Source organism: Lynx rufus, unplaced genomic scaffold (assembly GCF_022079265.1).
Source record: "Lynx rufus isolate CCGP_SWC_20201006 ecotype Redwood Valley unplaced genomic scaffold, mLynRuf1.p SCAF_27, whole genome shotgun sequence".
Taxonomy (NCBI): Eukaryota; Metazoa; Chordata; class Mammalia; order Carnivora; family Felidae; genus Lynx; species Lynx rufus.
The window spans coordinates 1,794,606-1,809,073 of NW_025814842.1; the positions used below are offsets into that span (position 1 = coordinate 1,794,606).

General features: G+C 62.3%; 1 protein-coding gene across 1 annotated transcript in view; it reads left to right on the forward strand.

Annotated features, from left to right (window-relative positions):
- The window catches only part of LOC124519345 (kinesin-like protein KIF19), a 45,481-nt gene that overhangs the window by 21,301 nt on the left and 9,712 nt on the right, over positions 1 to 14,468 (forward strand). Inside the window, exons 13-22 of the mRNA XM_047089530.1 lie at positions 173 to 316; positions 1,061 to 1,189; positions 1,488 to 1,665; positions 3,634 to 3,904; positions 4,319 to 4,440; positions 5,964 to 6,155; positions 6,630 to 6,718; positions 6,973 to 7,036; positions 10,535 to 10,897; positions 14,125 to 14,278. Coding sequence (XP_046945486.1) covers positions 173 to 316; positions 1,061 to 1,189; positions 1,488 to 1,665; positions 3,634 to 3,904; positions 4,319 to 4,440; positions 5,964 to 6,155; positions 6,630 to 6,718; positions 6,973 to 7,036; positions 10,535 to 10,897; positions 14,125 to 14,278 — 1,706 coding nt within the window. The remainder of the gene's footprint in view (positions 1 to 172; positions 317 to 1,060; positions 1,190 to 1,487; positions 1,666 to 3,633; positions 3,905 to 4,318; positions 4,441 to 5,963; positions 6,156 to 6,629; positions 6,719 to 6,972; positions 7,037 to 10,534; positions 10,898 to 14,124; positions 14,279 to 14,468) is intronic.

The window sequence follows — 14,468 nt, forward strand, 5'->3', positions numbered from 1 at the left end:
ACCCATCCACCCATCCATCCAAACATGTGTATAGAGCTCCTCCACAGGCCAGACCCTGTGTTGGCAGGCGGGCACGGAGTTCAACCCTGGCTTACGTGTCACTGCTCCTGGTGCAGCTGGCTCTCTTCCTGCCCCCAGTCAGCGTCCCCTCACACGATGGAGAGGAGGATAGCTGCCGGCAGATGAACAAGATCCGGGCGCAGCTCGTTGGGGCCTTCAAGGAGCAGTTGGAGATGCGGCGCAGCCTGGTGGAACTGGAGAACACCAACATAGAGCTGCACGTTGACATGTCCCGCCACCTGCTGACCATTGCAGAGTGAGTGTGCCCACTTAGCCAGGTCCTGGGCACCATCCATCCCTATGGGGCAGGGAGGCCAGAGGGGCCACTGGTGGGAGCTCCTGTTTTGCCATCGTCGCCTCTCTCTACTGCCTGCAGGCCCCCAGCAGGGACTTTGGTGAAGGTGGCCCTCTCTTCCCAGGCAGGACTCCTGGCCCAGTCCATCCCTGCTCTCCTGCCCCCCGGGGCGAAGCCGGGCCGGGTGGGAGCAGGCTTCCAGGTCCCTTCGGCTTCTTTGTCTTAGGCTGGAATCCCGAGCCAGCCTGGCAGGTTAGGGTCAAGCCCATTTTACAGCAGAGGATTTTGAGGCTCAGAGGGGATGTGGGTTTGCCCGAGGCCGCACAGTCACGAGGCCAGGATGCCTCTACCATTGCACACACCTGCTACTCGTACCTGCTGTGAGTAGCCTGACCACGTGTGGAGGGGCTGATCATGTAAGTTGTCATCCAGAGCGGGACACGTTTGAGAGGAGAAGGCGCTGCTTACAATAGCGTGCTGGCACTGCCCTGGACAAACCGGGACACCCGGGCTCCCTGCCTGCAGGAGCTTCAACTCAGCCCTGGGGTCCCGGTCCGATTCTTGTCCCTTCCTCCCAGCATTTGTCCTCCTCCTCCCCCTGCTGCTTCCTCCTCGTTTGTTTTCTAACTTACACAAACGGTGTGATGCCCGCACTGGAGGGATCTCGGTAGCGGGAAACACTCTCCGTCCCTCTGTTGGTCCCAGCCCCGCTCCTCCCTTCCTTCGGTTCCCCACGGTGCCCGTGGCAGTTCAGACCCGGCCTGGTGCCCTGTTGTGCACCTTTGAGGTTTTGCCCTGCGAGGGGGCCATCGCAGCTAGCCCTCAGAGCCCCAGGTGTGCTGTCGCCTGCCAGCCACGTTCTAAGGCCGAGGTCACCCAGGCAGCCTTGGGGCAGAGCCAGGGTGGGGGTGGCGGGCCGGCTGCGGGGTCCTGTGCTTAATTGCTACAATCCTGCATAGCGCTCACGGCTTCTTGATTTCCTTCCGGTTGTTGTTCACGCCTCTGTTTGTACACATAGAGGAGGTCAGGCCACAGGCCCACGTCTGTCCCACTGTCAGGTCTAGGCCTGCGGGCAGACCGGCTGGGGTGGGGGCCGGCACCCTGACCGCTGCCCCTTCTGTTGCGGCCGTAGCTGGGAGCGGGAGAAGGCCCAGCACCTCGTGCACAGGGACAGGACGCCGGAGGGGGACGAGGAGCCGGCAGAGGCGGACGGGGACGAGGGCGAGTCCGTGGAGCCGCCTGAGGTGGCCGTGGCCAGAGAGGAGGTCAACACGCTTCTGGCTGAGCAGAGGAAAGCTGCGGCCCTCAAGGTGGGGGCAGGGGCTGTCCGTGCGCGGGCATGACCGCTGCTAATGCACGGATGGTGACCCCGTGACAACAGTCCACCGAGCAGGGCCACCCACCGCCGTCCTGTGCATGGCATCCAGGCTCAGGGCTGAGATAAACTGTACCAAGGCCCCAGGGGGCGGGGGGACCAGTGCTGCACATGACCTGGACTGACTGCGGAGCCCCTGACCTCCCTGCTGCGGGGCTGCGGGGGTCGGTGTGCAGGATGGGCGGACCCTGGGGGACCGAGGAGCCGCGGGGCAACCCCGCCTGCCTGTCTGCACACACAGCGGGCCTCCAGCTCCGAGGGGTCCTGTGGGCAAGTGCTTCCCATGCGTGGCCTCTGGCTCATTTGTCCCCGAGTCAGGCCTGGGGCACGCGGTGCGGAGGGGGGCGGAACAAGGGACACGGCCAGAGGGAGCCCGGTTCCTCCTGGAGAAGCAAGGGCCGGCTGCTTCTCTGAGCCGCTCACGCAGTAGCTCGCGTTGTCACGGTCCCGGCAGAGCAGGCACGGCTGGGGAGCCGGGAAGCGCCCTCTAGTCAGACGTCCGCGGGTGTCTTCTCTGGCAAGGGGGGAAGCGCCACGTGCTGAAAGCAGGCGGCACTTCGCTTCGAGGCTCTGCAGCCAAACGAGCATGTGTCTTCACGGGGCTGCGTGTCCCTGAGCAGTCTGGAGGCTACGTGGTGTCACTTCAGAAGCCCCCCGGCATTTAGCAATAAGAAAAATGCCTCTTGCTGAAACCATAATGTGCATCAGCAGAGAGCATGAGTTCAGGAGTCAGATTTGGATTCGGAGATGCAGCGTAGCGTGGAATTGCGAGTCCGCTCGTGAGTTAACCCGCCCGTTCGAGACAAACTTACCTTTTAAGCGTCCGGTGTGGCGCCAGGCCTGGGGACGTAAAGGCACACGAGACCCTCCGCCACTGAAGCTGACCGTCTGCCGGATTCTTCCCACCGACGCCGGCAATGTGGCGCGGGGCAGCGTCGTACCGGACCCGCGGACGGGCTGCTGGGGCTGGGGGAGGGGCTGCTGGTGTCTCGGCGGCGGGGAGGACCTCAGGCAGAAGAGGAGGACCATGCCAGGCAGCCGAGCCAACTCCCCCGAAGTCGCCCCCTCCGCCTCCCGGAGAGGAAGATGTGACGGCTGGAGGAGCCTGCTTGGGCCGCACTGGGGGCTGTCAGCTGACCTGTGCCCGGGGCTGCGGTTCTGGGGGTGGGCGTGCGAGTGGGGGTTTCCCACGGTGGACACACGGCGAGGGGTGAGTCCGAGGGTGTGTTCTGAGTGTGTGTTCGTGGAAACTGTGAGGCACAGCAGGGCCAGGACACCAGGAGACGACCGCCGTTGGAAAGATAGTCTTCGCTGGCAGTTCCCAGAGGAGGGGGCACGGGATGCCATGCGGGCCACAGGGGACGCCCCAGGGCCAGTCAGGAGGCAGAGGGAGGCGGTGCTCGGGCGAGAGCCTCACTGTGGTTTCTGCGGGAAGGAGCGGGCGAGGCGGGGCAAGTAGGCTGAGGACCCACCAGTCTGGGTGATTCCAGTGGGCTCCAGGGCATGGGGGCTGTCCCGGCTGTCTGGTCCCTGGGGGTTAGGACTGGGGGACAGTGGCCCAGAGTGTGAGGGCCCCACGGAGGAGGGGGTCGGGGTGCGGGCTCTGGGTTGGCTGGTCTGCATCTGAGAAGTGTGCTCCTGGGTGAGGGGTTTAGGACCCTCAGGAATTGGCTGGCCCTGGGAAGGGCAGTCCCTCCAGGGACGGCCAGAGCCCAGGTGCGAAAGCATCAGGACACAGAAAATAAAGGACACGGTAAACGCAGGCGATGGCCGCGCGTCCCCGGGCCCGATCGGTCACCCGGTGTCTCCCTGAGTTCGATCCGCAAAGCGGAGCCCGCAAGAGCGAGCGGACCTGGGAGCCGAGCCCCGGGCCCCTGCCCTGAACGCCCGGTGTCTCCGCCAGGCGGGGCTGGAGCAGCGTCTGGCCAGTGCCAAGGAGAAGGCCTCGCAGCTGGAGCAGCTGCTGCCCGCGCAGGCCAGCAGCGAGGACCAGCGGGAGGTGTTGCGGCTGCTGTGCTGGGCCCACGAGCTGGAGGCCGAGAACACGGAGCTGCGGGCCGACGGCCTGCGCAGGAGGAGTCTGCTGTGGCAGAAGGACTTCGTGATCCAGCGCTACCACCAGCACCGGCTGCTCTGTGAGCAGCTCCTCCGGGACCAGCGGCAGCTGATCGAGGGTGAGCCCGCCCGGCCTGGCCCCGGGAAGCGTGGGGGGGGCGGGGCGGGGCGCCGCGCGTGCTCGGGGAAGACCACTGCCCCTTCCGGCCCGGCCCCGCTCACAGGACACTCTCCGGGACGTACAGGTCAGTGAGGAAGAGCCACGCACGGTGCGCGTGCTATGCTCCGTTAGCGTAAGAAAGCCGTGCGCGCAAGAAATCCGTCCGCGCAAGAAATCCGTCCGCGCACGCACGGTGCACAGACCACCCACTGGGGAGTGCGGGGGTGGGGGGGCACCGCCCGGAAAACCCACCGTCCGGAAAATCCGCCTTTATCGGGTTGGAGTATCTGCCTCCAGGTTCCGAGGAAAGAGGACGCTGTCCTTCCGGCAAGTAGGGACGCGTGCCCGCCCCCGCTCTCCCCGGCCCCTGCAGGTGGCGGCCTCGCGGTGCCCGAGTCCCTGGACGAGCGGTACGGTCTGATCCTGCGGGAGCTGGGTGCGGGCTCGCTGAACCGGCTGCTGCTGCTGCACTCGGTCATGTCGAGCTCCCTGCGGGTGAGTGCGCCTGGGGGCTCAGGCCAGTGCTCGCTGCCCCCTCCTGCGCGCCCCGGCCCCATGAGGGGACTGACCCTGAGGTGGGAAGAGGACACCTGGGAAGCCCCCTCCCCGCCCCCCCCCGCAGCAGGTGCTGGGGCCAGCGGCGCTGAGCAGGCCAAGCCAGTGGCAAGGGTGCAGGGTTTCGGGGAGGCTGGGCCCCGGGTCCTCTGTGCTGTTCACCGGCAGGCCTGGGACCCTGGACTGCTGCACACCCCATGTGGGACACAGAGGGCTGATGGGAAGGAGCCTGAGTGTGGGCTGGACCTCGGTGCCACGGGGACCCTGGGAGGGATGTGGTTTTAGGTCTTTCCTCCAGGGCGAGCCGGCAGTCCCCTGCATGGTGGATGGCGTCTGGGGCCCATCTGGGGACTCCCTAGAGAGGAAGGCCGGGGAGGGGGCTCTGCATTCATCTGCCACACCAGTCCTGTTTCCCGGCTCTCCCCCTGCCCTGAGCTAGGTAGGGCCCCTCGGCTGCGCCTTCCTAGGAGAGAGGCCAAGGGCTCCCCGGGCTTGGGGCAGGGTGGGCGAGGGGCAGGAGCCCACGCGTGTGGATCTGACTGCCCGTAAAGGTGCTTCCCGCCCCCGATCAGAGGTCCCAGGAACCCACGTTGTGCCGAGAGCTCCCCGGTTCCCCGCTCATGCTACTGCTGTGGGACCTCCTCGCCACCCTTCCGCCTGCCCTATAGTATATGTCAGGGTCCCCAAGACCACCGTCGGGTTCCCTTCCCTAGAGGGACTCCCAGAGCTCAGAGAAAGCGTTATACCAAACCGGAACTCTGTCCCCATTAAACCCTCATGCCCTAGCCCCGGCTCCACCGTCTACTCTCCGTCTCTGTGGATTCGACCACTCCGGGGACCATATGGCGCTTGTCCTTTCGTGCCAGGCTTACTTCACTGAGCACGACGCCCTCGTCCATCCATGGGGGAGCAGGTGTCCGAATGTCCTTCCTCTCTGAGGCTGAGTGCCGTCGCGCTGTGTGCGGCCGGACCACACTGTGTTTATCCAGTCACCCGCTGATGGACTTGGGTGCTTGCACCCCTTGGCTCTTGTGAACATGCTACCGTGAACACGGGTGTAGATGAATCTGCTCTCCGTCCTTGGGGTGGACGCCCAGAAGTGGGATTTCTGGGTCACCTGAGTCCTCTGTGTGTCTTCTCAAGGGCCTGCAGGCTTTGGAGGGCTCTCCGACAGGCGTCTGGCTTGTGCACCACTTTTGCTCCAGGGTCAAGGCTGTGCCCTGGCGGTCCCTGGCACTCGCCCTCGCACAGAGCCTCCTTTCTGTGTCTGTGCTGGGGAGGGCCAGCCGGAAGTGAGCTGGCAGGCTGGGTCGCGGGCCTCCCTGCTGGCTGGTTTCCTTCCAGTGATGGTGGCCAGCGGGAAAGGGACCTCTCTGCGGCCCCTCGGGGATCTCTGCTTGCTGACATGGCTTGCCTGTGTCTGTGGTCCATGCGGCCTCCCCCAGCTCCCTGTCTGTCCCCAGGACGGCTTGGTTCTGAATAAGTCCCCCGCGCCGCAGGAGGAGGCTAGCTGGGACTGGCCAGACGACAGGAAGGACCTCCCGTGGGGTGCCCAGTTTGAACTGCCGCTGATGCTGCTGGAGGAGGACAGGTACCCGATTCTTCCCTCTCGCGACCCCGCGTCACTGCGCCCTCGCGCCCGGCTGTGGAGTGTGGTGGGAGGACTGGGGGCCGGCCCAGGATCGTGGCCCCGGCGTCGCCTCTCGTGGAGTGTGTCGATATCCCTTCCTTGTAGGGTTCGGACGAGTGAGCGCGTCCTAGGAGGTGCTCGCCTAGGTTGGGGAGTTTGGTGCCATTTTGACACACGCTTTTTGCTCAACATCAGCCTCCTGGTGCTACCGCCAATGCTTCTATCCTGTCCTCTGTCGACTCGTTGCTTTGGTATCTTCTAGCACCCGAGACAGACTCGTAGACCGAGCACTCCCAGACTTCCCTCGTGTTAATGGTTAGCGTCTTGCCAGCGTGTGTCACGGGCCTTAGCCAGCTCGGGCTGCTTCACACAACGTCACAGACGGGGGGGGGGGGGCGCAGGCCACAGGGCATTTGCTTCCACAGTCCTGGAGGCTGGGTGTCCGAAATGCCAGGGCTGGCGGGTAGACTTCTGGTGAGGACCGTCTTCCTGGCTGCAGGTGGCCGCCCCCGTGCTGCGTGCTCACGTGGTGGAGGCCTCGCCCCCCTCTCGCAAGGACACGGTCCCCTGCCGTCTGGGTCCCACTCGGTGAGCCCATTCAGCCGCTATCACCTCCCGACGACTGCACTCCAGGCGGTTGCACCAGGGGTCAAGGCTTCCACGTGGGAACCTGGGGAGGGCACATGCACTGTGTCACAGACGTTGTGACATAGGTCATATGCTTTAAATCTGGGACACCTCCCTCCATAACCACCATCCCCGAATTACTGCTGCTTCCTACCTAGAGTTACATCTCTCCAGTTTTGCCCCAAATACCTTTGCAGCCGGTTTGTCTAAAGCAGGAGCAGTGAAGGCCCAGACGCCGTGTTTGGCCGCAGTGCCCAGGCTGAGGCTGTGCCCTTTGGGGTAGCGAAGTCACCAGGGCTCCAACCTCGGTGCGTGTGTGCCTATCTGTGCGCGTGTGCACACGGTGCATTTATACGCACATGTGTGTATGCATGTGCGCACATACACATGGATGTGCTCGTTTGTGTATTTTTATGCGTGCAAGTGTGTGTGCGTGTGTGTATGTGTGAGTTTTATGTGGGTGCACGTGTGTGCACGTATGTTCGCGTATGTGTGTGTGCATATAAAAACAAGGTGCCCCATCCCTCGGTCAAGACTAGACACGTCTCCCACCTGCCCCTGGGCCCACACCCGCCCGAACCTGCTCCTCGGCCCCCTGATTAGGGAAGGCAAGTGTCGATCCCACCTTGAGACGGGGTTCACTGTAGATCAGTTGCAAAGGAAGCCTGGGGCCCCCCACCTCCCATCCTCAGCCTAGAGAGGAGGGGGCCGTGCCTCGCCTCGTGCAGGCCGTACCTGCAGCCACAGCCCAGACCGTGGCGAGACAGCAGGCCGAGCCATCTGCAGGCCGTGAGCTGGAACGCTGGCGTCATGCAGACGGCACGAAGGAGCTCTGTGTCCCTGCACACGGGTGGGGCTGGTGCTACCCGAGGCCTCTCCTACGGCACCTGAGCCGGTTCCCGTGGCAGTGGCTGAGGCCCAGCACCTGTGCCCTCCCGGGGTTGAGGCCCTGGGGCCCTGCCCGTGGGCAGCTGGCAGCCGGCCCCCCAAGCCAGACCGACCAGAGCTTGGTTCCTGGCTGTGCCAGTCACCCACACCATGGTACTGGGCACGTGACTGGCCACCCTAGGCCTCAGGTGCCCCGTCTCTACATGGGGCCAACAGTGACCTCCCTGCAGGGCTGCACGTGTCGGGCGTGGTCGGGACACGGCAGATAGAGCTGCCATTACAAGGAGGACCGAATGCCAGGGGGTGGGGGCAGGAGGCCTCTCACCTCAGTGGGGCTCCTGTACAGGAGCCGGGCTTCTCCCCGGGCTCTTACACTTTCCAGTTGCCGCTGGTCTAGACTCAATGCTTTTGGCTGTGAGTAACGGAATTCTCAGTGAGATTGGTCCAATGTAAAGAGGTGTCTGTTGTCTGAGAGTCTGGAGGATGAGTGGACTCGGGGCCATTGTTTAAATGACTCGATGATGCCCACGTCCCTGGCATGTAAATGATGTCTCCCCTTGTGGTCAAAGAGGCTGCCACAGCTCCGTAGATCACACCTTCATATAACCACACCTAAACACGGAAGGGAGAGTGGGCTGGCCTTGCTTTTTTATCTGGGAGAAAAGTCCCTTTGAGAACCTTCCCCAGTAGATGTCACTAAGTCCGTCAATCACCTGCTCTCTCCTGGGCCAGTTCCCTACAGAAAAGGGAAAGGAGGACCCTAACCAGCATGGAGCGGTCACGACCCATGTCTCCAGGCTGGACACATTGTCACGTGGAGTAACAAGGGGGCTTGTTGCACAAGCAGAGGGGTGGCTGTTGGGGAGGGGAGCAGAGTATCGGCCAAACCTCACCACATACTGACTGAGCGCTTGTGCAGGGCACTAAGAAGAGAACGAGACGGACGTAGTCTCTATCCTACGAGGGGCAGGTGGGGAGAGGGTACAGGCTGCTCCCTGACCCAAGGGGCCTCTCATGGCCACGTGCCAAGTCTGGAGTTGGCGTAGGAAGCATTACTGCCCAAGTCAGGTGTGGCCTCGGCGACAGGGTCCTCGCTGCTCCGGGTCTCATTCCACAGGTGGAAGCAGGTTTGCAGGGCCCAGCGCCTTGCCCGAGGTTCACCGTGAGGAAGTGGGGGCGCAGGAGGGCAGGCCAAGCGTTCGTCTCTGGTTTGGACTCTGGCCGCGGTGCTAGGCAGCCCTGTGCCCTCCTGACAGCACCCAGAGGCCTCGCTGGCTCACGTGGTGCTTAAACACCTTGTCATCCAGCTAGCGGTCTACCCAGTGGCTCGAGTTATCAGTGTCCCGGTTTCACCAATGAGACAGCAGAGGTCAGGAGCCCAAGGCCACTCGCCAGGGAGCCTGGGCTTGATGCGTGATGCTCTGTTCTTACAGTCACGGGTGACCTGACCTGACGGAAGGTGAGGAAACCCTGTTCTTTCAGAGTAGACACGGTAGGACCGGGGAAAGTTCTGGCTGGAAGTTGTCAGAGGTCCTTTCCCCTTCCAACAGCCGAAGTCTTCCACACAAGGTCTTGGGCAAACTCCTGTGTCTCTGTCCCACCCTCCTCTCCTTGCTGGGCCTCGGATGTGCCGAGCTGGCCCCTGCCCCAGGGCCTTGGCCCATGCTGTTCCCCCTGTTCCTCCTACCTGGCAAGGTCTTCTGCCAGAGCTCGGCACAGCTCTTTCGTTGCCATTCTTTGGGCCTGAGCTTAGATGTTTCCTCCTGTTCCATTTCTACCGCAGCGGATCTAACGCCAGCTGGGTGTGCCGCAGTTCAATTCTGGCACTATCATGCCGAGTTGGCGTCAGACCCCACCAGTTAGGGCCTCCGTCCCCCACGAGATTGTCCCCGTGTCAGAAGCCAGCTGCAGTGGAGTCCCCGGGCCACGTGCGCTTCTGTCCAGCTGACCACAACTTCGGGGGGTCCTGTGGCCCCCCTCAGGTTCCGCAAGGACCCAGAGCTCAGACTCCCGGCGTGGCCCCGGAACGCAGCAGTGTGCAGATGCCGCTTGCCCTGGCCTGACGTGGGCCGCGGCGTCCTGGGGTTCAGTCTCCGCTCTCCTCCGCTGGAGGCAGGGCCGAGGGGCCCTGGCAGCTGGCTCAGCTGCTGCCTCTGTGTGTCCCCCACAGCGGTGGCTACACGTCGTCGCAAGCCACGCCATCTAAAACGCTGGGAAAGCAGGATTCCCTTCTCCCTCTGCCATCCCTCCGCATCCTGCTAACGCCTCCGGCTCACGAGGTTGGTGTGCGGCCCTAACCAGGGCCTGGGCTCCCAGGAGGCCTCTCCTGCCCCCGCAGAGCTGGGGGGTGGGGGGGGCACAGCTATCAGGAATCTCTTTGGCAGATGGCGGGGACTTGGGGGAAGGGAAAGGCTGTGAGTATTCACACCTTAGTAGTTTGGGGCCTTTCCTGTGAACCGTCTTTAAGAGGCCGCTAGTCTCATCATGATTACTAGTAATAGCGTGAGTGGTCATACTCTGGGTCACTGTCCCCGGGGCGGGGGGGTGGGGGGGAGGATGCCCCTGCCCCACGGGGAGCCCTCCGCCCTGGCTGGAGTGCTGGGAAGTTCAGGTCCCCAGGAAAAGCCCCACCCGTGACTGGGTGGTACGTAAGTACCTGGGGCCCCTTGGCCCGTGGGTGTGGTGACCCACTCCCCCAGGGTGTCCGGGCCCAGGGACTGGCTTCATCCACCTTCCTGGGCCCTCCTCCCATGGCCAGAAACCTTTCCCCCCGTACCACTTGCCTCCAATCACAGACTCTGAGTCTGCTTCTGGGGGTCCAACGTGGGGCGGGCCAACAGGGTGGCCCAGTGACGTCTGACCGTCGCTGATGCTGGTTTCCTGCGGCAGGCAGGCCCCCTGAGCGTGAAGAATTTGGTCTCCAAGCTGGGCGCCCCCGCCGGCCTGGACCTGGGTGCCTCGCGGATGGCAGCGGAGGCCGGCGGCCCGGCCCTGAGCGCTCAGACCCTCAAGGAGATGGCCATGAGCACCAAGAGCATCGCTCTCATCGCGGCCACCCGGCGCTCCCAGGCGCAGGACCGCGAGGGTGGCAGCGGCCGCTCCTCCCTCCACCTTCCAGAGGACATGGCCCTGGACTCCAGGGACCCGAGCCCAGCAGACAGGAGGTGGCCCCACGCCAGCCCGGGCCGGGACCGTTCTGCGGAGAAGGCCAGGGGGAAGCTGTCACCCTCCCTCACCTGGAGCGTGCAGACGGTGGGTGCACGCTGGCTAGCTCCCAGGGTCCCGGGGTCCAGCTGGGACGGCAGAGCGGGAGCGTCATGGTGGACGGAGGAGGGTCCCAGGTGCAGAGGAGGCAGAGGGAGACCCCCCGCACCCCCACCACCCTTCCTCATCAGAAGCCGCGTGCGTGTCTTCCCTGGGTACCGCCTTCTGATCTCGGGTCCTTCCTTAACGTCATTTCACGAACTCTCAAGTGCCTTCACGGTATTTGCATTTTCACCTTAAGAGGGTACCTTGCTTGGTTCTAACACGTGCACTAAACGGTAACAGGGTCGCGAAGCACTGTCCACCGTGAGGCGTCCCTCTCCTGCCAGAGCCCGGCACCAGGCCTGGGAGCATGGCCCTCCTCCGACACCTGCGGGGGGATGAACTCCTTACGCAGCCCCGTTTCGTGGACACTTAGGTTGTCTGCTCCCTGTTCCGTGGCCACGTGGCTGTCTTTCATTTCTGGCCACTACCCATGATGCTTCGCTGTCCCTCTGTGGGTAGTGCTGTTCATTCCCAGTTACTTTCTCGGGGTACTGGGCAGTGTTGACCTGTGGAAAGCCTCAGCCCCACGTAGGCAAAATCCAGCGCTCAGTAGAGTGCCACACCGACCATGCGCCGACCGCTCGCTGACCACACTGACCACCCACTGACCACACTGGTCATTCGCTGCTCACACCAACCACACTGACCACACCGGCCGCTCACTGACCACACCGACCACACACTGACCACACCACACCGACCACACTGACCACCCACTGACCACACTGACCACTTGCTGACCACACTGACCACACCGACCGCTCACTGACTGCCCACTGACCACACTGACCGCCCACTGACCACTTGCTGACCACACTGACCACACCAACTGCCCACTGACCACACTGGCCACTCACTGACCACACTGACCACTCGCTGGTCACACCAATCACACTGACCACACCGGCCGCTCACTGACCACACCGACCACTCACTGACCACACTGACCACACCACACTGACTACCCACTGACCACACTGACCACGTGCTGACCACACTGACCACACCGACTGCCCACTGACCACACTGGTCACTCGCTGGTCAGACCAACCACACTGACCACACCGGCCACTCACTGACCACACCGACCGCTCACTGACCACACTGACCACTTGCTGACCACACTGACCACACCGACTGCCCACTGACCACACTGGTCACTCGCTGGTCAGACCAACCACACTGACCACACCGGCCACTCACTGACCACACCGGCCACTCACTGACCACACTGACCACCCGCTGACCACACTGACCACACCGACTGCCCACTGACCACACTGGCCGCTCACTGACCACACTGACCACTCGCTGACCACACTGACCACTCACTGACTACACTGACCACACCGACTGCCCACTGACCACACTGATCACTCACTGACCACACTGGCCGCTCACTGACTACGCTGATCACTCGCTGACCACACTGGCCACTCACTGACCACACTGACCTCTTGCTGACCACACTGACCACACCGACTGCCCACTGACCACACCGGCTGCTCACTGACCACGCTGATCACTCACTGACCACACTGACCGCTCGCTGACCACACCAGCCACACTGACTGCCCACTGACTACACTGATCAGTCACTGACCACACCGGCCGCTCACTGACCACACTGACCACACTGACCGCTCATGGACCACACCGACCGCTCACTGACCACGCCGATCACTCACTGGCCAAACTGATCACTCACTGACCACAGTGCCGTGAAGTTCTTTCGCAGGGGGGAGAGGGTGTATTTGGCACGGGTTCCAGTCCGTATGGAAATGGTGTTCCCTTCACGGGGTTTCTTTCTCACCACGCTTGGTCACATAGACTGGAGGAAGTGAGCAGGCCTCTCTCTGGGCAGGCTCGTGAGCAGCCGGGGGCCTGGCAGATCTCCTTCCGCCTCTGCCAGCCACAGTGGGCGTTTGCTGATTGCACTGAAACCACTCTGGCGATAGCTCAGTAGGATTAAGGGCAGGACAGCAGCAGGGGGCAGAAGGTGAGTGTATCAGTCAGGGTCCTCCAGACAAACAGAACCAATAGAATGTGTGTGCGTGCAACACAGGCGGACACACACACACGCACACTCGTATGCACGCACGTGCGCACACACACACACACACACAGACGGGTTTATTACGGTTGGCTCACATAATTTATGGAGGCTGACAAATCCCAGAGCCATGGTTGGCAATTTGAAGACCAGCTCACATCCAAAGGCAGGAAAAAACCCAAAGTCCCAGTTCAAGGGTATCAGGCATAAGGAGTCTCTCTTACTCACAGGAAAGGCAGACTTTCTCTTCTAACCAGGACTTTGACTGATTGGATGAGACCTACCCATATCGCAGAGGACAATCTGCTTACTCGGTCTATTTTTTTTTTAACTTTTTTTTTAGTTTTTTCAATGTTTATTTATTTATTTATTTATTTATTTTTAATTTTTTTTTCAACGTTTATTTATTTTTGGGACAGAGAGAGACAGAGCATGAACGGGGGAGGGGCAGAGAGAGAGGGAGACACAGAATCGGAAACAGGCTCCAGGCTCCGAGCCATCAGCCCAGAGCCTGATGCGGGGCTCGAACTCCCGGACCGGGAGATCGTGACCTGGCTGAAGTCGGACGCTTAACCGACTGCGCCACCCAGGCGCCCCAATGTTTATTTATTTTTGAGTGAGAGAGAGACAGCGTGAGCAGGGGAGAGGCAGAGAGAGAGGGAGACACAGAATCTGAAGCAGGCTCCAGGCTCTGAGCTGTCAGCACAGACCCTGATGTGGGGCTCGAACTCATGGACTGTGAGATCATGACCTGAGCTGAAGTCGGACGCTTAACCGACTGAGCCACCCAGGCGCCCCACTCAGTCTATTTAAATGCTGACCATTTAAACCCCTTCCATTTGTGGGGGGGGCACTGAGAGGAGAAAGTGGTGTGTGTGGGGGGCAAACAGCAGCCAGGAGAGCATCATTCATTCCTTCATTCCTTCATTCCCCTTGGGGCTGGAGGAGAGTGTTAGCAGTGATTCTGCTCACGTTCACTGAGGTGGACGTGTGCCTACAGCGAGCCACCCAGCAGGGGTTTCATCTGTCCATGGCTTCAGCTCCAAGTGACCTTGAGGTGTCACTCCCTCCCCACCCGCACCCCACACCCTGCCCTGCTGTGCGACTGTCCCTGCAGGTGACGGAGAACCCTCATCCCCCCTCCGTGGAGCACGTGGCCAAGAGCCAGCCACCGCCTGCACCCCTGCCGCTTACGAAGTCGTCTGGAAAGAGCTTCCTCCCTGCCGTCTCCACGGCCTCCAAGATAAAGCCCAGCCCCAGTCTCCATGCAGGTACAGAATCCGAAACGGAAACTAACACCCTGGGGTTTGGTGTGCATCTCAAGACTCTGCCCCTCCCGTCGAGGGTGCGTCTTTAGAAAGCATGACAGTCTGGGCTGTCGTCAGTTGTGTGCTCCCGGGTGCAAGTTTCAGGTTTTCAGGGCGGTGAGTGGGTGGGCCAGGGCCGCTGGCTTCGTGGAAA